The 22372-nt window shown below is 41.3% G+C and overlaps 1 protein-coding gene across 1 annotated transcript in view; it reads left to right on the top strand.

Annotated features, from left to right (window-relative positions):
• Positions 1–18603, top strand: part of Sema5a (semaphorin 5A) — a 200445-nt gene extending 181842 nt beyond the window's left edge. Inside the window, exons 15-20 of the mRNA XM_034523424.2 lie at positions 2377–2595; positions 8903–9073; positions 10857–11012; positions 11698–11745; positions 15448–15659; positions 18257–18603. Of these exons, the coding sequence (XP_034379315.2) occupies positions 2377–2595; positions 8903–9073; positions 10857–11012; positions 11698–11745; positions 15448–15659; positions 18257–18376 (926 nt within the window). The 3' untranslated portion in view covers positions 18377–18603. The remainder of the gene's footprint in view (positions 1–2376; positions 2596–8902; positions 9074–10856; positions 11013–11697; positions 11746–15447; positions 15660–18256) is intronic.
• The last annotated feature ends 3769 nt before the right edge of the window (positions 18604–22372 follow it).

Genomic DNA, 22372 nt, shown 5'->3' with positions numbered 1-22372 from the left:
AGATTGCTTTTCAGACATAGGGAGGGTTGCTCCAATGATAAGGATAGCTTATTGGAACTTGCAGATAGGGTGACATGTTTTGTAAAGTGTGCTGGCATAATGCAGTGGGGTAGGGGGGGTCAGAGAGAGGGAGAGAGGCCAAATAGTCCCTCTATAGCAAGCCAGGCATGTACTTGGCTGTTGCTAGGTAACTGTGAAGCCTAGAAGAAATGCTAACATAGAGTACATTTATAGAGGGCATTTTGAGTTTCTTCTCCTATCCCAGTAAAGCTCTAAGGATGGGTCACACTACTCTCATGTCACAGGTCCCCAAGCCTCTGGGAGCAGGTAGCTTACCTGGATACCTGAGGAACAACGGTTATTATCAAGCACTGTCCACTCTCAAAGCACCTCTCTATCCACTGTGTTTGCAGGTATTGACATATCTCAGACTGCTGTAGAGTCTAACAGACCACCTCTCCGTTTCTTAAAGGGGAAGGAATCTATTCTAATAAAGGGTCTCATGAAAATAAACAAACCACTTAGGGCTGATAGCATCGTCTAAAAGATGAGCAGCAGAGAGCAGTCAGTCTAGCTTCTTTATAAAAACCTGCTGCTCAAAGAAAAGATTTACTTGGAAATTCCAGGAGAAAGATAAAGGAGACCCAACTGCAAATGGACATTCTGTAATGGGTGATCTTGTCATTTCAATCAAGGTTATCAAATAAAATATGAGAACTCAAAAGATGAATTTCAAATATTATTTCAATTTCTCCTATTTAATTCTGTGATTTCGGTACAATTATATCCCATATAATTTCATAAACACACCTATGCCCTGTGAAGTTTTTTGAAGTCTATGTGGAAAAACACATATCCTAAAATATTAAATTCTTCATCTTAAATGAATGTTTACCTTATCTTCCTTCATTTTATTTGACAGATATGGTGACCTTTTTACCAACTCACTGGCAAACCTTTTCTGTATGGGCCATGAACATTTATTTATTGTGGCATCAAAGTGAAAACTTGAAAATAAATCATGGCATATCTTTGTAACTGACTTCATTTTCCTTCCTGAACGCATATTTTAAAATTCCTTCCATTGTCAGATACATATAAAACCAAAGCTAGTATGTTTTAAAGATTAATAGTATATATTCAGGAAAAAAATACTTTATAATTTTTAAAAATAATTTTATACAAAATTATAAATTTTTATAAAACTCAAAAAGATATCCTACATCTTATTAAAACCGTAAGCATTGTCCATGGCCCAAAGAAAGGCAAACAGTCTGATTGGATGGTAGTGAGTTCTTAGGACCATTCTTGTTATTGATGGCTTGAAAACTGAAAATTGCTTCTGACCACACAACAGGAGGCTTAACTGTCCATCCATCGTTGTTTGTTTATTGTTAACCCACAAAGCTCTGGATCCTTCCAGAAAGCTGCTCTTAGTGCCTTTTCTCAGGTCATCCTCCTGCCTGTACTTCGCCATTTCTAAGCACACAACGAAGTTGCTAGAGATAATCTGTGGGGATTGGGTTTGGGGGCTGGCTTCTTTGAGGCTGGGTTGCTGGGTTTAAGGGCTGGGTTGCTTGGTTTGGGGGCTGGGTTGCTGGACAGGTGTTGATGAAAACACCACTGTCCTAAAGACAAAGAGTGAATGGATTTAGGATTGCATTGGGCTGCATCTTCCTCAAACAAAAGGTAACTGAGTCTGGTTAAATAAGTTAAAATGCTCAGAGCAGGCCCGACACACAAGGAGTCTTCAAAAGACAATTCCATGTTCTTGTAATGCTCACTGGCCCTCACCCCACCCCACCCTCACCCCCCACTCCCTCCTGCTCCGTTTTGTCAACAAACATGCTTATTTGGGAATGGGATCTGAGTAAAGTCTCTGGAGCATAAGACTGTCTCCATGACCTTGGGATTCAAGGGGGATTAACTCTGATCCTCTCAAAGCATGAAGACACACTGAAAAGGGGTAACTGTGAAGAAACAGACCTAAGTGTGTTCCTTTGTCCAGATGAAAGTCTTTCCTTAACACCAACCCCATGGTACAAGAGGACAGTTTACAGTAGAACTCTCAAGGGAAGGGAAGTGGGATCATTCTTTAGAGATATTTACAAAAAAGGGGGCAAGAATTAGCAATGTGAACATGCTGTCTTCAAGCGTGTTAGCACATTCAGATGGAGTGCCATGTGCATCCTAATTGGAAAGTGACTGCAGGGAAGAGTCTTGAGTAATTGGAGGCTGCCATTCAGCTGCAGTGGTTTTTGGCTTTTGAAGTATGAAAGGACTCACTTGATTACTATGGTAATACTAGACATGAAACACACAGTCTATACAGGAATAAAAAATCCTGTAGAATCATACTTTGGATTTCCTTGGCAGGACTTTCTGGAGACTTTCTACGAGCTGGAAGATATTCTGCACATACAGTCAATGGGGCATGGTCAGCCTGGACTTCCTGGTCACAATGTAGCAGAGACTGCAGCAGGGGCATTCGGAACCGGAAGCGTGTTTGCAACAACCCAGAACCCAAGTATGGGGGTATGCCATGTCTTGGCCCATCGCTGGAGTTCCAGGAATGCAACATTTTACCCTGTCCAGGTAAGTGGATCATGGTGCAGGAAAGACTGAGAAAGCTGTGTGCTTGCAACCTTTAAGTAATGAAGCCACTGGAGACCTCTCCCCTTTTGAGAGATACGTTCTTAAGAAGTGTGTGCAGAGATAACAGCAACTGTTGGGAACTAACAGGATGAAAGGAAAAGGAGTCCTGGATTGCTAACTCATCCTGGCTATCTAGACCCAAAGCATTACCACTGGTTGAAAATCTTCCTTTAGTCTCTCTCCAAGCATGCAGGCAGCTAGCCTGGGGCTAACAAGGTTCTCCTCCCATATTGCTGGATACAGAGACAAGCATAATATTCGATGAACTGCATCGTATATTATGATTTTACAAGAAAGCACATTATTCCTGGGAACCATTTTGTCTTAGTTACAGTTACTGTTACTGCAATGAAACTCCATGCCTAAAAGTAACACAGGGAAGAAAGGATTTATTCACTCACAGTCCCATAGCATCAAAAGCAGTGAGGACAGCAACTCAAGCAGGATGTGAACTAGAAGCAGGAGTTGATATAGAGGGCATGGAGGCGTGGTGCCTACTAGACTGTTCCCTTTGGCTTGCTCAGACTGCTTTCTAATAGAACACAGGACCACCAGTCCAGTGATGCCACCACACGCAATGGGCTAGGCCCTCCCCATTAATCATTAAGAAAATACCCTATAGGCTTGCTTATGGCCTAATCTTATAAAGATATTTTTTAATTGAAGTTCCCTCCTCAGATGATTTAGCTTGTGTCAAGTTGACATAAAACTAGCTAGTATATACTCAGATTTTATGATCTTAGCCCTGTCACTGATGGTTCTTTGAAGTAGTTTGCACAAATACATGTTGTCTCCAAAATAAGTGTTAATTGCTTTCAGAATACAGACAAACCTAGCCTTTCCAATATGGCTTCTGCCAAGTCCATAGAGTCACACTGCCACAGTACTACACCAGGGATACCAGCCAGCTCGTAACTCCACCTCATCTTTTATAAAGAGAGGCTCACCTCATGAATGAAACCCTCTATGGATAGAGTTCTTTTCTGGAGACTGGTAGAGCTATGTGTCACCTGGCTGCCTCATAGTTTCAGGCTCTTTAACACAATGTCTCAAAGACATTATAGCCTTATCCCTGTGTAAACCACTTTTGCCATATACCTGAGGGAAAGCCCAGGAGGTTAAGGCCTGCTGAGCAGGCTTACACATCGTATTTACCTCAGAGAAGACACACGCCTGACACACCGAAAAATATCGATGGGCAGTTGTCAGATGATGAAGGAACAAAGCACTGAATAATTAATTGATCTTCCTTCAACAGAGCACACCATTGATTTGTACACTGTAATTCTCAGCAATGTGTGTGTGTGTGTGTGTGTATGTGTGTGTGTGTGTGTGTGGTGTGTGTGTGTGTGTGTGTGTGTTTGTGGTGTGTGTGTGTGTGTGTGTGTCTGTGTGTGTGTCTGTGTGTGTGTATGTGTGTGTTTGTGGTGTGTGTGTGTGTGTGTGTGTGTGTGTGTGTGTGTGTGTGTGTGTGAATGATGTTAGCCTAATATAGTCACTAATCTCTGGTTTTGTAACATGATAAAATGCAGTGACCAACCGCATCAGTTGAAGACATACTAATTAGACTCATAACAGATAACGCCAACCACTGTACTGTGAGCCTAGTATTGAGGGAGGATTTAGTAGGAGCCTAGCAGAAAGGAGTTCGTCAAATTGACAAGCAGGAATGAGAAATCCTGTGTAGGAGTGACTCATTCCAAATATTGGGTACATTGGTTTTAAGGGCATAAAAATCTTAGCATCTGTTCCTTTAGATAAATAGAACTTTCTGAATCGTTTGAGTAATAAGCTGCCTTATGAGAATTGAATAAGCATTTGTGGTTGAGATAGCAGGTAGATAGAAGAATGATTAGCTAGATGGATAGATAGATGTCTGGTAACTCTTTGGATGGGTGGGTAAGTGGATGGATGGATGGATGATGGGTGGATGGATGGATGGATGATGGGTGGATATATGACTAGATGGGTGGATGCAGGTAATAGGAGGATACATGGTAATGGATTGATAAACATGGAGGTAAAGTTGAAATCAAGCCCCCAGCTTTGTATCATATGATGTTCCTTTTGTAAATAACTAATTTTTTTGAGATTGTGATAAATTATACCATTCCACCCTTTCTCTTTCCTCCCTTCAATGCCCCCTGCACAACTTGCTCTCTTTTCAGTCATGACCCTTGTGTAAAGTGGTGGACTCATGAGCTTTTCTCCTTCCACATTACAAAAGATATTATTCTTGCTCAGGTCATACTTAGGCGTCAGGTTGGTGAGACTTTCTGAATGTATCTTCTGACTACATCCTACATTACTAAGAGACACAGCCTCACACTTCATTCCCTGATCCTTTTGCTCTTGTAGCCCTTGCCCACACCCGTTGACAATATCCTCTGAGCCTTGAGTGCAGTAGTTATGCTGTACATATTATTATCTACTATGACTGAGCTCCACAATTTTGTATTTTGATCCATTTTGGTTACTGTGTGATACTCTCTGTCTATTGCAAAGCAAAACTATCTATAGCCACTTATCTTTGGCTGTAAGTATAAATATTTGGAATATAGATAGGAATTATGCTGGCTTCAAAAAGGGACAGTTGTATATTTTCCTGCTCCAAGATCCATGACTTCACTAGCCCTGAGTAGTTGGCTAGCTTCCAATGCTAGGCATGATTTCCCTCTTGTTGACTCAACCTGAAGTCCAATTAGAGAGCTTTTGGTTACTGCCAAGTATGTGCATACCACTACCGCACCTTTAGAGTTATGGCATCATGATGTTCATTGTTGTGGTGCATAGAGGCGTAGGGCTATTGGTTATTTTTCTTCTTTGGAAACTTTCGTGGTACCTTCTGTACATCATGAAAATTAGTTCTCAGGGATCTGGGTTTGGGGTTAGATCTACCTCAGGATCTCTGGATCCTGTGACTGAAGAGATGGGTATCTTCAGAAGTAGAACACCTTACATCACTGGAAGGCAACTGGATGCAACAACAATAGCCTATATTTTGTGAGTCTCTTGGACAACCCTAACTTATAACCCAAATGAGGGCTTATAAAAACTATTATTGGGTTTTGTACTCCATAGATAATTTATAGCTCTTGTGGAAAGCATTGTTAGCTCAGATGGGAAGTTTTTATTTACACTATGTGCAGTAAATAGTACATATAACATATAATATGTAGTATAGATATTTGTAAGTATATAGTTAATAGTTATGATTTCTTATGAGTTTTTCAGACATTTTACTGTTATTTTACCCTCCTTCTGGATTTACCTCCCTCTCTTCTTCATAGTTAAAGCCCCCATTTGCCCACCACTTTCAGATATGTTCTCTGCTATTCCCCTCTCGATTGGTCCCAGCATCATTACCTCACAATGGGCCCTTTCTACTTTCCAGGTTTCTGTAGTTACTCCAGGCTATATACTCACATCTGACAATTTGGAGCTAAAGGCTTCAGACTAAAAAGAACATTTGCCTTTCTAGGTCTGAGTTATACCATTTAATGTGATCTTTTCTAGTTCCTCCCATCTACTGGTAGCCAAGGTTTTCAATGATGTCTTTGGTCCTGCAGCTGTGCTATTCCCCCGATGCCTGTATGCTTGAATTTCTCCAGCCTCAGGATATTCCTCTTCAGACCACACAACTTTCCCAGCCAAACTGATGCTGAGATGCTGGGAAAGGTCACAGAGTTGCTCTTTCCCACAGCCCATGTGGAAAGATTCTTCCCCTGGGTGCTTGGAGGCAGCGTGGGTGTTATCACTAGATTTGAATCAGGGCTGTGAACTTAAGCCAAGGAGAATGTCATAGGAATGCCATCTCGATCTTTTCTAGACTCTAAACTTGATTTCTTGTATGCATTAGTCGCCAATGTGGATTCCTAGAGATGCTTGGATGTGGTCCTGGTCCCTGAGGGAAAATGTTTCTTGTCCATATCAGGGACAAGCATCATTTGTGATAGTTTTAATTTTATTTTTGTTGACTTGCTGTTGAGCCAAGATTGTGTGTACATGGCCTGAATATCTTAAAATAACTCTGTCCTCATTTTCTTTTAAAAAGCCAAGATTCCTTTGTGGGATTGTCCATATCTTTTAACCAGGGACTAGGCAAATTCAAGGTTGAATGAGTGAAGATAACTTTTTCTCCCATGTCCTATAAAATTCCTAAAAATGTGATAATGTGTAACTCAGCTATGAGCTGGAAGGAAGCACTGCCCTCCCTGGGCTGAGCTATACAGGCAAAAGGAGCCATATTTAGAACAACTTTTACCTAATTTAGAGCATTTAAAAAAAACTTTACATTTTAACACTATTAGGTTCTTAGTGATCAATTACAAGATGCACTACCATCTATTAATGTTCTCAGATATTGCAAACAGATGAACAGGTAAGAACACTTGCTATGCAAGCATGCAGATTTAAGTTTGAACTCTCAAAATCCATATAAATAGGCATGTCTGCATGTACCTGCAACCTCAGCATTGAGAGAAGGGATAGGCAGATCCCACAAGCTCTTTGGCCAGTATGCATAGTGAACATGGTAATCTGAGTGCGAGTGCGGGAGCCCATGTCAAAGCAATAAGACAGAGAGAGCATGAAAGTAGAACGCACCCAATTTCCTACTCTGGCCTTTGTGTGCAAGCCCATGCCATGAGCTTATAGCTGGGCTGGGAAGATACCTGAGCAGAGGAGTGCTTATCTTGAATCCGTAGGCTGTGGCTCTATCTGTGACACTAATATAAGTAAATAAATAAGGAAGTAAATAATAAAGCCAAGCACATACTAAAATGATTATTCTTTACCTTCGGAACCTGCTCCTGAGTAATTTGTCCCAACATTGAGAGGATTGTGACTGTTTCTGTTCATCCTGTTTGGTTTTTTTTGTTTTTGTTTTTGTTTTTGTTTTTGTTTTTGTTTTTGTTTTTTCTGGAATTTGATGCAGCTGTAAAGACAAGTCAAGACTGTAGACCTTGACTGTCAAAGCTAGACACAACAGATGGTTCTTTGTTGCTTTGTGTATTCAAATGAAAAGAAAGTAACTTCAGAGTCACCCATAAAACCCAGCATAGTAAGTGTAAGTTCTTTTGATAAGATTTAACTCACAAGGTTCCCTTTGCCATTCTTCTGTAAACAATAAGGCCCAGGGAAAAGGAACAAGGGCACAGTGACTCAAACTAGGGACTCTGACAGGTGTGTTTTCTCCGGAGAACAATACAGAAACCTGTGGTGTGTTGGGGACACTGTGTTTTCTCCATCTGTAGCATCCTTCTGTCCCTGGATCTTTACATCAGGAGATAGAGAGCACAGGACTTCTACTTAGTGCTTCTTTGGAAGAGAAAAAGCCCTACTGTTCCTCGGTGTAGAAATGAGTGGCCCAGACTTCAGAATGCTGCAGAATCAGTACCACACATTCTTAATGAGCTAACATGCTGTAAATGCACCACTTTGTCCCTCTGACCACATACAGTGTGACTGGCACTTGGGGGTTAATTATGCAGCTTTATCTGGCTCTCTTTCCTCACTGCTGACCAAAGTCTTATCTACAATAAGACCAAAACAGAGTACTGGTCTTATTGTAGCAGTGCCGTATTCCAACTAGAATTCCAACAAGAATTCCAACAATGTTTATTTTTTAAACTGCTATTGAACTATTTAATATATAACTTTCATTTCAACCAGAATAGTGCTTTGTAATTAATTGCTTTCTTTCCTTGAAAGACTAAGGATCTAAGCTTGAGGGTGTTTGTCTAATCTTCTCATGAACTGGTCTTACTTAGGATACATTAAGTGGTAATTCAAGCCATGGGCAGAATCCAGCATGGATGGCAGAAATTATGTGGCGTGTAAGGAGGTCTGGTGCCTGAATTATTGATCCTTAGCTTCAGGACTTTTCAAGCCAGCTAGATAATAAAAACAGCCAAGGTGAGAACTAGCTAGGTGCTACTTATTAATTATTATGACATGTGATTCATGGTTCCAGGGCTAGAAGCTTCAAGTCACTTACTTTTATGGTGCTTAAAAAATTGTATGTTTCGAAATATTTTCTGGAGAACAAATAGAGGAACTAGATGGTGTTGGAAAGATTCTTCAAATCTGTATCTACCACCAAGTAGGAAACATCAAATGCCCCCACACCATGAGTGGCTTTTGCTCTGTATATCATTGTCTTCTATATGGCATATCTTATCTCTATGAATGTCATATTGGTCTGGTGGGGACTTAAGAAGTTCTACATTTTTGTGTCCTTTTACAGTGGATGGTGTGTGGTCTTGCTGGTCATCCTGGTCTAAATGCTCAGCAACCTGTGGGGGTGGACACTACATGAGAACCCGTTCGTGTACGAATCCAGCCCCAGCATATGGAGGGGACATCTGCCTGGGACTGCACACAGAGGAGGCACTCTGCAACACACAGACCTGCCCAGGTACACGAAGCATTGCTTACTACCTGGTTTTAGTGCAAACTCACCTTTCTTAATTTTGAATGATGAAATTAAGGATTGCAAGTCACAAGTAAATACTGGAAATAGAAGAATGGATGGCAAGTTGATCTTGCTTTGCTGGGTAAGAGAGTAGATCGTAGAAAATACATGGAAAGCAAGCCAGCATTTGTAGTGTCCTCACACTGTTGTGATGTGATTCAGTGGGAGAGTCACCTGTAGCTCCTTGTTACACAGCCTATCCCTGCCCAGAATGTGCTGGATGCTTAGAACAAGTCTAGAAATGTTCCAGGGGAGTGCAAGGCATTGTGGGAGAACACTTTACTCAGGGTCAGGGCTATACTCAGAGGTAGTACAGCTAAAGAAAAAATAATGCATAAAGTCCAATGTCTTAGTCAGGGTTTCTATTTCTGCACAAAACACCATGACCAAGAAGCAAGTTGGGGAGGAAAAGGTTTATTCAGCTTACACTTCCACACTGCTGTTCATCACCAAAGGAAGTCAGGACAGGAACTCACACAGGGCAGGAACTTGGAGGCAGGAGTGGGTGCAGAGGCCATGGAGGAGTGCTGCTTACTGGATTGATTCCTCTGGCTTGCTCAGCTTGCTTTCTTATAGAACCCAGGACTGCCAGCCCAAGGATGCCACCACTCACAATGGGCTGGGCCCTTCCACCTTTGATCACTAATTGAGAAACTGCCTTATAGCTGGATCTCATAGAGGCATTTCTTCAAAGGAGGCTCCTTTCTCTGTGGTAACTCCAGCTTGTGTCAAGTTGATACACAAAACCAGCCAGTACATCCCGTCAGCAGTCAGAGAATCAAAGCAAAGCAAGCAACAGGAAATAGTGATGGGAGGGAGGGAGCCTCTCCAGGACCATAGCTGGTAGAGCTCTGGGCTCTGTGGTTGGCAAAGAATGTATCAGATAGCCTTTACCCAAGACCTAGCACTCTGACATACAAAATCACGTGGGGTGAAAACTGAATACTTTCCTACATTTAACCTTAACAGTGAAACACTTCAACAATATGTATACACAGATATATTTAGAGAAACCTTGAACCAAATTCTTATAATCATTCCAAAAAAAAAAAAAAAAAAAAACAGTCTTTTATGTATACCTTTGAGAGAAAAAGTCAGTAATGTCCTGTCAATGCTTATCATTTGGCCTTGACCCAGAACATGGGAATTGTCTTTATTCCTGTCACCAGGACTGAAATAAAATGAACTCTTCCTCAAGTCTGGCTTGGCTTTGTCATAGTGACTTTGCAGAGTTGTTTTTATTGCAAATTAAAGACACTTTAAACTTTCATTTAGAAACCAGGGATTTCCCATTAGTGTGAGATGCTGGCCAACATGGATCCTGTGGGAAATGCCCAGGAAATACGAGGACATCTTTGTAAAGGGCTTACTCTGTAAGAAATGGTGGCCGCACTGGTGATTTCCAACTCCCAGAAGTCACATCTGTCTCAAGAGTTAGTTTACTGACTATTTAAATAAAATGCCTCACAGGATGGAAATGATATGGGATTTAGATTTAGAACACTTACTTTATATATGTTATATCTGGTTTAAATTTATTCCTATGTTCACTCATCCTCATGTGGATTTATTTACTGGGTTGTTAGAAACTATGACGTCATCTTACTTATGCACAGAGCCATTAAATACAGTGAGAGAGTCTAAAGAGCAGTGTGACTTCATGGTGATTTTGTGTTGGTCAATATCATCAGGTAGCCCTGCCTCTCCCTTCTTCTGGTCTCTGCAGAGAGCTGGTCAGAGTGGTCAGACTGGTCCGTGTGTGATGCGTCTGGTACCCAGGTCCGTGCTCGGCAGTGCATCCTTCTGTTTCCTGTGGGCAGCCAGTGTTCCGGAAATACGACAGAGACCCGGCCTTGTGTATTTGACTCTAATTTCATCCCTGGTAAGGGCAGAGATGTTTATCAGTGTGAACAGAGTCATTCTAATATCCAGAAAGGAAATGACCCATTGGGTCAGGCTTCTATCTGCTCTTTGAGGCTGTCTTTGATGAATTAAAAATGATTCTGTCAACTGTTGTGGTTTCAAGGTGACTGGAATACAGATTTACAGGTGACTAGACTGGAATTCAACACAATGTCTTCTATAATTTATTGATTCTAATGTAGTCTGAGGATTTCACTAAAAATTTTGAAAACTAATTGATTGTTTTAGTATCACTTTAAATTCTTTATTATGAAAATATGATGTACTTATTGCAGAGAAAAGGGCCATTGTCTTCATGTAACTCTCAATATACTAGGGAACATGGATGTTGTCACTAGTGTTGCCTTGAAAAAGAGGTTGGTAGTTCCTTTTTCCACAGGCTTATTTTTAATGGAAAAATCAACGTTTAGTTATCATAGGGGACAATCACTTGTTATACTGACCCTGAAGGTGTCTTGTTCTATGTATATAAACCCGTGAACACCAACTCCGTGCATAACTAACCAATTCCATTGATAATTAACCAAGTTTTTGAACCTTAGACTCATACTGAATTCAACATCATTGGTGCTTGCAAATAAAGCATGGATGTAAATTTTCCTCCCAAATCCTTTGTACATTGTGATTGGATTTTTGTTTTCCAGAAGTGTCTGTGGCAAGATCCAGCAGCGTAGAAGAGAAGAGGTGTGGAGGTGAGTTCTCCTGTTAACAGAGCTCTTGTGGGGATTCTGACATATGGCAACCATTATCCTCCCGGCATGTTCCACCACTGGATAAGGATGGCAGGCCGGGGAAGCCCCTGATTATCCCCTCATGTTGGTCATGATCTCTCAGACACTGCACTAAATGCTTCTAGAGACAGACATATCCTATCAACATTTTACAAAGCTGCCACAGTCTACAGTTGTCTGTGGGAGACACGTGGAAACAGACTTTGGAAGTTAACATTTTCCCAATCCCAGAAGGGAGACTTAGCACCCAGCACAGGCTCTGGTGCTATTTAGAATTCGTTTCTCTAGTCATGCTGTTATCAGGTATGAGCTAAAGGAGTCAGTCAGTTACCATATCATTGCAGCCAGATGAGTGAAGAGTAACAGTTTTCAGCGATTTTATATTGGGAATTGTACTAAAAGAGTACAATTTAATCTACACTGTATATGTGAGGGCCGTGGAATTCAGTGATGTGAGGCTACTGTCTCATGTCTAAGTGAATCATAAGTAAGGGGTGATTATCCTGGGAGCAGGATGCTATGGGAATCTTAAGTTGAAAATTGATCATAGAAAATGGATCCCAGTAGATCGCTGGGAGATACGCATGAGGCTTCCACTGCAGACCTGTCAGGGGCATACTCTTGGTCAGCGGCAACATTTCAACCAGATGGCATGGTGACCTTCAGGAAATGCAGGTTAGGGAGGCAGAAGTGCACAATTTGTGTTCTGTCTTTAGAGAGGTCAATACAGACCTCAGGGTCTCATAGGTGGCACCTCTGGCTTGCTGCCAGGGTCTTTCAATTTTTTTTTTTAGCCCTGGAAGAATAGCTGGGTCTTAAGCAAGTCTAGCATCTAGCCTGGTGACGTTATTGACTAAATCTCAGAAAGTGTAGTTACTCTTCATTGTTAGAACCTTTAAGCTACTGGCATTGATGTTCCAGCATGAGCAGGTAACTGGATCTTAGACTATCGCTGATGGGCTTAATATAGCTGATTGCCTAGCATGAGTGTTTGGGGAGGTTTAGAAAAATGTTATATATGTTTTATCTACATTAGTGGGCAGAAAGCAATCCAAATGAACCAACTAGGTGGTTGGTCTCCATTCTAGCCTTACTGTCCAAAAATCAAGAAAAAGAAGAATGGGCTAATAACCAGGATTAGTAGGGAAAGGTGTCTGCCACCAGGACTAATGACCAGAGTTCCATCCCAAGATCATACATAGTGAAAGAAGAGAACTGACTCTTAAAAGTTGACCTTTGTCCTTGGTACCTTGATGTGAGCAGCCTCACATCATTGAATTCCATGGCCCTCACATAGACAGTGCAGATTAAAAGCAACGTTTACTACTCTTTTAGTACAATTCCCAATATAAAATCCCTTAGTACCTTGCACGCACACACACACTCATACACACACTCGCATATACACACATGTACACACTCACACACACAATCCATAAGTAATTGTTAAAAAAAAAAAATGGCATATTTTAGGGAAGAGCCACACTGTGAAGAATCTTACGAGATTTAGTAGGCACCATTTTTCCCTCTGCAGAAGATGTGCTCCTATTGAGATTTCTTTTCACTTAGCTATTTTTAGTTGCAGGAGACACAAAGACTGAATAATCTTGTCATAAAGATGTCAGCTGGCCACAGCTTCCCCAGGCACCTGCAGGAATAATTCATCTGACTAATGGCACATATCTGCATAAGGAGACCATTGTACATCTCCCATATGCAGCAATGAAATATGAGTTATCAGAGCAGTAGGATGTATTTTTATCAGTATGTGGCACTGACTCAGGGGAATCCTAGCAGCTAAAATAGACAGAAATGAGAACTCATGTGAGATCAGCCTTGCTTATCATCGCTATAGCCACAATCTTCAGGAAAAATGACACAATTCTAGTGGAATGGTTGCTGGTGGAAAGGGTGCACAATGCTTTATGCCACAGTCAGGTGCTGAGAGTCCTGCCCCGCTACAGTCTCTATGACAAAGCAGGAAATGCCCAAGGTTTGTAACTTCCCTTTGTGGTCCTACCATTGAACATTCTTGTAGGATGTTCCCAATACATTATCCAGCCATAGTGCTGTAGAATTCTATGGTAGGAACTTCACTGTTGGTTTAGAATTTCAGTGCATCTAGGAGCATGTGTTGTTGATCATTGGTGGTAGTGGACCCAATAAGGGAGGTCAATCTCTCAGGGATCTGAGTTCTTAGAATATGGTGTCCAGGAGCAGGCAGAAGCATTGTACAGGGGGAAACTCAGGGTCAGAGAGCATGTAAGATCTTCATGCATCACAGGTCAGGCCCTGATAACATGCTTCCTATTTTGAGGCTCAGCTTCAGCCCTGGTCTTCTTGACCCAGGACTTGGTGGCGGGGGGGATAGGGATTCTGATAGAAGGCCCCAATTGGTGTCAGAGTTCACAAGTGTCAGAGTTGGCCTTGTGCTAGGGTGGAGCTTCTGCTGAGTGGCAAGTGTCAGGAATGGGCACAGAGAGAAGGTGGCTCTGCAGACTTCTAGGGAGGAAGCCAGTGGCAGTCAGTTGTAAAGACCAAAGGCCCTGAGGTTGCAGAGAAATCTGTCTTCTCCAATGCTCTCAGGGGCTTTCTCTACAGTAGGGGTGTTACTCCATGTCCACACTGATGTTCAGTAGCTCCTCCACAGTCCCATTTGGTTCTGGGGTTGACAGATTATGAAAAACTCCCAGGTGATGTTGCAGTCCATGATGATACTTGTGGGAGACAGCAGGGGTCCTATCCATGCTTCCTGAGCTGTGAAGACACGAGGTGAACAACCAGAATGCAGTTAGCCCTCTAGTGCCAGTGCAGCGTGGGAGGAAGGAAGCCACAGTCTGCTTTACATGACTCTCATTTAGTCCTGCTCTGAGCCCTGCAGGAAGGTTAGGAACTTCAGCAGCAGCGTTTTCCCAAGAAACATGGAGGTTTCCAGATGGTTGTTTCTTAGCCATTCCATAACTCTTGGTGTGTTGCCAGGATGCAAATCAAACCACTCCTGTTGTCAAGATATACATCCTTGTAACTCACTTTTTGAGTTTCTATTGCCAATACCTCAAGGAAAAAAATCTCAAAATAGGTACCTATTAAAGAGACAATCAATGGGTCAAAAGAGAATAATTCAAGTCCAGCTTAAAGATTATCTTTGAGGCCTTTAGCATGAATCCTTTTTTTTAAAATATTTTTCATAAGATAACCTAAATGCTAGTTATAAAAAGTGCTCCACACGTTAATATCCAAGTGTGTGTGTGTGTGTGTGTAGAGAGAGAGAGAGGGGGAGGGGCTATAGCCATACAAGATAAATAGATGCTCAATCTGTTAAAGCCCATAGACACACTTCCTATAGAAAACCCACAGGACAGTGGTCACCATGCTCTTGAAGATTCTCTGAGGTTTTCAGATAAAAGCAAATGTGTTTTAATTGTAATCCTAACAATGTTCATGAGGTTTGAGGAAATTATTTAAGTCTATAAGAATACTAATTAGAACGAGGTTGCTTGTTGCAGATAAGTTTTTCTAGACCCTGACATTTCCAAGAACTAAACTACTGTGACATCTATACCATACACAGTACCTCCTTTTGACTTTCCTTTCACTTGGGCACTTTAAGGGTCAAGTAGCGTGTACTTCTCAAGAGTGATGTGACATTGGCCTTTTCTACAGAGTTCAACATGTTCCACATGATGGCTGTGGGGCTTAGCAGTTCCATCCTCGGCTGCCTCCTCACACTGCTTGTCTACACATACTGCCAGCGGTACCAGCAGCAATCCCATGATGCAACTGTCATCCACCCTGTCTCTCCTGCTGCCCTCAACAGCAGCATAACTAACCACATCAACAAACTGGACAAATATGACTCTGTGGAGGCCATCAAGGTAAGGAATCTACAGTAATAGCTGTAGCTAGGTAGGCCACAAAGGCAGGTGACACTGGAGCCAGGCTCAGTGATGGTGGTCCTGATGATGGATACAGAGAGCCCAGGTATTCCAGATCTTTGGGTGTTGGCTGGGTGCTCTTTGGCGAGTATAGACAGTTTGTAGGTTTTGGTGTATCCCCTGTTGTAGTTGTAGGAAGTCTGTGAGTATTGGCCAGATACTCTTGAGAGTAGAGCGTGGATCTTTGGAATTTTGTTTTTTTATTTGCCTATTCCTATTGGAAATAAAAGTTTAAAAAATGACATAAAATGCTGGTAGATAGTAAATCTTGGGCAGTGTCTGGTTATGTTACAACTCTGCTTCTTGCCTTTGAAAAGAGGTCTTTCAACAAAGTGCCTTCAGCCAAGGACTGGGCAGCAAGATAAAGGCCACATTATGGCACTCAGATGTCCATGTGCATTTTAGGAAACAAGCTGAGTTCCCTTCAACTTCAGTATACTCCTATGTAAAATGGATATAATAATATAATATAATATATATATATATCATATATATATAACATATATATATAATATAGTATATATAATAATATAATATAACTCCATGTTATGAAGTTTCATTGACCATACACAAGGGCTAGCATGGTAGCTCCTCTTCTTACTGTGTTCCTATGAGAGGCTGTGGTATAGCTGGAAAGACATGGTGGCTTTTGTCTGCTGTACTCATCTTTGGTTATTTTCCATGGTCATGAAGGTAATTCTCCTAAGCCAAGACTGACTGATCTTCTGTATTTCTGTTGAGTTAGTTGTTTCCCTTAACATTCTCAGCAAATGTTGGCATAGCCTCTTTCTGCCATGATGGCTAAGTTTGAAATGGCATTCTTTTTTATAAGAATACATAGTACACCCAACACCAAGAGAACACTGTGGGATAGGAGGCAGGAATTACTTAAGAGCAGGAGGAGTGCTATGAAATACTGTCTGCAGGATATGTTATGGCTATCGCAGTCATAGTCCCACAGGGCCCATACAAGATCTATACAAGATCAAACAGCTGCAGTCCAGACATAGATAGGGCATAGATGACCTCAGGATCCTACCCTACACTGAGGAGCTCCTGCTAGTGGGTTGTTGCTGGGAGAGGAAGAATCACTCTTTATTCAGGATATGGTCCATGATAGGTTCCTCATGCTCCTGTGAATGGTCCTGTACTCATGAACATATGGGCAGCATTCATTGAACCTAGTGGGTTATTAAACAAGCAAGCAGAGAAGCAAACATGAAGTTGGGAAGGAGAAATGTTGGGGTGATAAAAGAGGAGCTGGGGTGGGAAAAGGGGGAGCAAATATATTTCCTTGTGTGAAATTTTAAAAATTGAATATAATTTTAAAATAAAGTATTTTTTAAAAAGATGATGGATTAAGGAGAAAGCGATCTATAGAGGGCTCACACACAGTCTATCAGAAGTGAGCTGTAGTGTCGAGGGAAAACCTGAGCTACTGGCCTTTGAAACAAAACGAAGAGGCAGTGTAGCTCGATGCCAACACAACATCGACTCTGTGGTCCTGCTATTTTAGTCAGTAGTAGGTAACTGAACTGGCCTGTGGTCTCACCTCAGGCGCAGTCTTCCATTGTGAGATGATAGTAGACATGTTACTGCCATGATAGGAAGGACCCCTAATGTGTGGGTGTCTGCCTAGTCTATGATGAATCTTTCAATGACTCTGCTTGACTAATTGTTTGAAGTTAGCCTCTGTCTGTCCTGTTTCATCTTTATCTTGTTCTTTTCAGTGTTTACCTTCCCCCTGGAATAATTTGGCTCTTTGTCTTTAGTCTGAGTCACAGAGAGCAACAGCAGAGACCTTTTCACAAGTGCAGAGCAAAAAGAGATTAAGGCATCTGAGTCAATTCATGTGCGCAAAGAAGCTCTATAAGGTCTTTGGTAAAGGATGATGTCATCTGGGCCAGGAGACTAATTTCTTTAAGCATGTGGCTCCTTAAGCATCCATACTCCAGTGGATGGCTTCAGACTCGGAAGTCTATAGGCAGCATAAATTGGAGCCACTGGATTATTTTTTTTAAAAAAACAATTAAATATTAAGGTTATGGTTTGGGAGGTAGGAGGGATCTGGGAAAAGAATAGGAAGGACTAAAAGATGGATATTATTAAAATACACTTATAAATTTCTCAAAGGATTAGTGAAATTATCACATTAAATGCAGTTCTTTCTGGAAGTCTAGAAGCACATCAGTGTATTCGGGGTATGAATGGTAAGTTGAGCCATGTGTATAAATTTGCATGAGTCTTAGAGATTTTCTAGACAGTCAAACTTTGGCTTTCTGATCCTTGCTCCCTCAGTTCTGTCCTGATTAAAGTGCTAAAGTAGGCCAAATGCTGTTGAAGACAGCCCTCCTCGTCCAGTGATTAACCAAGTCTTCCTTGGGGCAAATGAGTTAAGAAGACAGTAAATGAGAAGGCACTTTCCAAACTAATAGAGCCTTCGGAGAGAGCTCAAATTCAACATTGCAGCTCCTGATTTTGTTCACTTGAAACACTATTTACTGAGCATTCTAAATCTTTTCAAACATATTTTACAGGCATTTAACAAAAACAACTTGATCCTAGAGGAAAGAAACAAATACTTCAACCCACATCTCACCGGGAAGACCTATTCCAACGCCTACTTTACAGATCTCAACAATTATGATGAATACTAGCAGCCCTTACCTGTTTGGCTCCTTGTAAACTCTCTGCTCCTCAAAGCCGTGCTCCATGACTGCCCATATTTCTGAGACTCCAGAGACGACGTGTGGATCCATTTCAAGTGCATTTCAAACCAGGACTTTCCCATCGCTACCAAAAAAAAAAGCGCACACCCTTAAATGCCTAAATGTGGTGTTGTGAAAAATCCAGTCTATAGAAAACACTTGGTTGTTGCAAAGTGAGCCATGGTATGACGTTCTGTATTGTCCTCATCCCAAACTCTAACTGGTCTACTGTTTTTCATTAGTTTTATTTCATGAATGTGCCAACCACGTTAGAAAGTGTCTTCGAAAACATAGTATTGTCATGCTTTTGAGTGCAGAGGGTCAGGATGTTTTCACTTGGAAACAAACAAACAAACAAACAAGTGACCAGGCACTTTATTCTGAGAGATGCCTTTCCCACACACACAGGGTCCAGAGTAATTCACAGAATGAAGGTGTGGCTAATGCCAACTCTCCGAACCTGGGTGACTGTAGTTTCTTGGAAACAACTTTGCACTTGGAGTGATTTCCACCTACCCTGGACCTGCTGAGTCATGGTCTACTGAAACCCTCTGCTTCGTCTGGGGCAGTGACTGTCATCACTGTTTGGTGAACACATGAAACAGAGAACAGCCAGAGAGACACACAGCAGTGTTCTGCAGCTTGCAGTGAAACTAACCTTACCATGACTTTTGGATTCCCTGTCATCCCAGGAAGCTCCCTGCTGTGCTATGGGCCTAAAGGCCACCTTCCTGGCCAGTGAGCTTCCTGGCTGAAGAGCCAGTCTGAGCTTTTGGGTAAACTCCACAACCTTCCCTCCCTCCCTCCATGAGGAGAAAATTCTTCAGCATTTATGATGGAAAATATTGAAAGTACCAAACTGTAATTGAAAGCTACTTTTTACAATTGTTTTGTGTTATGCAGTGTTTAATTAACTGATGTAATTGAAAGCTACTTTTTTATTTTTTATTTTTTTGTGTTATGCAGTGTTGTTGTTTTGTTTTTTTTTTTTTTTTTTTTTTTTTTTTTTTTTGTATGGCTTTTTTTGTATTCAGCATTTTTGGTGCGGCTAATGTGTAGCAAGGCCCCTATCAAGAGCATTAAAGGTGTGTAAAGCTGTCCCTCGGGAGCTCAGTGCAGTCACACTGCAGTGGCACTCATGTGTCCCCTATTGTCCCAACACCAGAGGAGGGAAAGGCTCTGGTGTCTTTTACCTCAGTTGCTGTCTTCCTGCGCTCCAGCTTACTGAGTCCCACTTCTGCTCCAAGGAAGTAGCAGTGAAGTGGTACCATGAGAGGTAATGGAGGAGAAGGTCAGGGTTTCCGTGACCCCTCTCTCATCCTGATGGTTGAATGTTCTAAGGCTACTCTTAAGGTCCTCAGAGGAGTAAAGCAGAGTGATTAGCATTTGATATAGAGTGATCCAATGCTTTTTAATGGTGAAGACAAAATGTTTGTCTGCACCACTGCTCACTATGATAAAGGCCTGAGTAGGCAGTCATATGTGTTCTTATGGGTATATAAACTTTCACATCTATGCAGATGTATAGCACACGGAGGGAAGATTACAGGGTTTTTTATGAGTATATGTTATCTCCCATGGAACATAAAGAAGCAATCTCAAAAAACATTCCAGAAAAAAATCTTATGATTAATCACAAATTATTCTCCTATAAACACATTTTTCAGACATAGCTCTGTTAAAATTGAAATTAAAACGGCAGATGGGCTCTGGGAGATGTGTCAGATGGTGAAGAAATGGCATATGGGAATATCATGGTGGGACATTGTGTGGCATTTCACACACTTCTTCTACAGTGTACACGGCCTCCGTTGCACACACATTTTTAAAATCCAAGCTCAGTAGACAGAATGTGTCAGATGATTTATTCATTGTCTCTAGGGTGAATTTTTAGTGGATGCTTCAACTCATCTCATTACTTTCTTTTAAGAAAAGAATAAATCCTCCTGGCATAGCACTATTTTAGTGTTTTAAAAAATAATCTCCCCTTCTTGAATATTTCTCTAGTTTAAAAGGTCACTTTCTTTCCCCTGGGAAGAAGAGTACAAATATTTCAAGAATGTATGGCTATACTCAATAGGAAATGCTTTCTAAATGACCTCTAATCTGGCCTTCATCAATTTGATATAGTAACCCCACCCCAGAGTTCATAATAAGACAGTTTTCTGATATTAGTATTGCTTTTTTAAAGTCTCATTTTTGACTGCCTCATTCTCTCTTCAAATCCCTACCTCCAACCACCAGTCTTTTGCCCTTCTTTTAAACAATTAGAGCAATTCCTTAGGAATGCCTTCAGTTGCATTCTGGTTGTCACTACCTGCTGCATGGCTTGTTTTCTGGAGGTGTCCAGCTGCAGCTCCTGGTGCAGTGTATGCCATACTCCAGAACTCTCATCAGCACATCACACAGGCGCACACGATGCGCTCACTTGCAGGCGTTCATGTTAGGCTGCACTGTGTGGGTCATGTTTTAGATCCCAGACTGACATTTTTGTTTCCTTCCCTACTTCCTCCCATCAACCCTTCTTCCTTTCCTTTATTTCTTCTTTATTTCCTCTCTTTCTTCTTACCTTGCCTTTTGATGAAAGAAACACACAGAGGAATTAATATTTTAAGTTACATCTGGCTCAACCTGTTGTTAAATGACACTAATCAACTTATTTTCTAGAGTTAGGGCTCATGTTTGGCTGGTTTTCATTAGGAAATTGGCTTCAGTCACACACTTACTTTCATTGGAAGTTAGTCCCAATGTTGTCTAGGTGTCTCCCTCTGATTAGACTGTCATAGATCTTTCTATGTGCTGATATTCTGCAGAGAAAAAAAAGAGTAGAATTTTTGCACACTGCATAGCCAGAGGTATTTCCAAATATACTGGGAATTTTCTTGGAATTGGGAGCTCTGTCAGAACTGACTGAAGCTATCTCTGTGAGTCCTGAGAAACTCTGGGACATTGGGGTGAAACTCTGCTTCACAGAAAAGCCTCTGTCATCATAGTCCTAGACTTTTTCTTCTAAGTTTCCCAATGCAAGCTAGGCATCTCTGCCCCTTAAGACTTACTCATAACACTTTAGCATCTTGGTCCTATTTTATGCATCAAAATGCATATTAAAGTAGATTCTACCTGAAATTAGCATGGATGTTGATGGAAGAGAAGAGGGTTTCTTGAGTGTATGATGGAATGCTAGAGACACTAAAGGAATTGAAGAGAAACCATAGATTGAATGGTTGTGAAGGCATCTGCTACAGAGATGTCTCCATCCCTAGGAAGGACTAATCCATGTGTTTGATCTGGACCCTGTTGACTCACAGGTAATACTGAAGAGAAAAGAAACAGATGTGGAGTGTGATGTGAAAAAACAAGGGTCATGTTACATTCTGCTGATTATCCTTCATGCCCCCTGAAAAGGATCTGGCCCACAACCAAGTACTAAGATTCTGACATTTGGCCTCATCCATAATCAGGTATACTGGGTACATGAATCAGTGAGGGCATTACTATCTTCTTATTTATCTACAAAGAAATGAAAACCACCAGTGTTGATAGACACCCATGTCAGCAACTGTTCCACCTTAGTCATTGATAGAATCAGGTCTTGCCTTCAATACTATAGGCAATTTCTCATCAAAGGGGATTCCACCTATGGGCTATGTTATTATGTAGTTGAAACAGCTCAAGAGATGTTATCCTAAAGATGCATCAGACTTGCACTCAGTCAGTTTGTCTAAACACAGCCTACTGGCATTTGAACTTGCATATATCCCACATGTTCTTTCTGAAGTCTTTTTTTCTTTTAGAATAAACCACAAATATTTCCTCAACAGATCAAGCCAAATTCCTCATCCATTTTCCCCCAGAGTCGTCAACTTTTTTAACTTTGAAGGCTCCCAGACCCTTCGGTGGGCCATTCATTTTTTAAATCACACTTTGGAGTAAACTAAGTTCAGT

This window comes from Arvicanthis niloticus, chromosome 19, assembly GCF_011762505.2.
Source record: "Arvicanthis niloticus isolate mArvNil1 chromosome 19, mArvNil1.pat.X, whole genome shotgun sequence".
In the NCBI taxonomy this organism is placed as follows: Eukaryota; Metazoa; Chordata; class Mammalia; order Rodentia; family Muridae; genus Arvicanthis; species Arvicanthis niloticus.
This window is presented reverse-complemented; position numbering and strand designations above follow the sequence as displayed.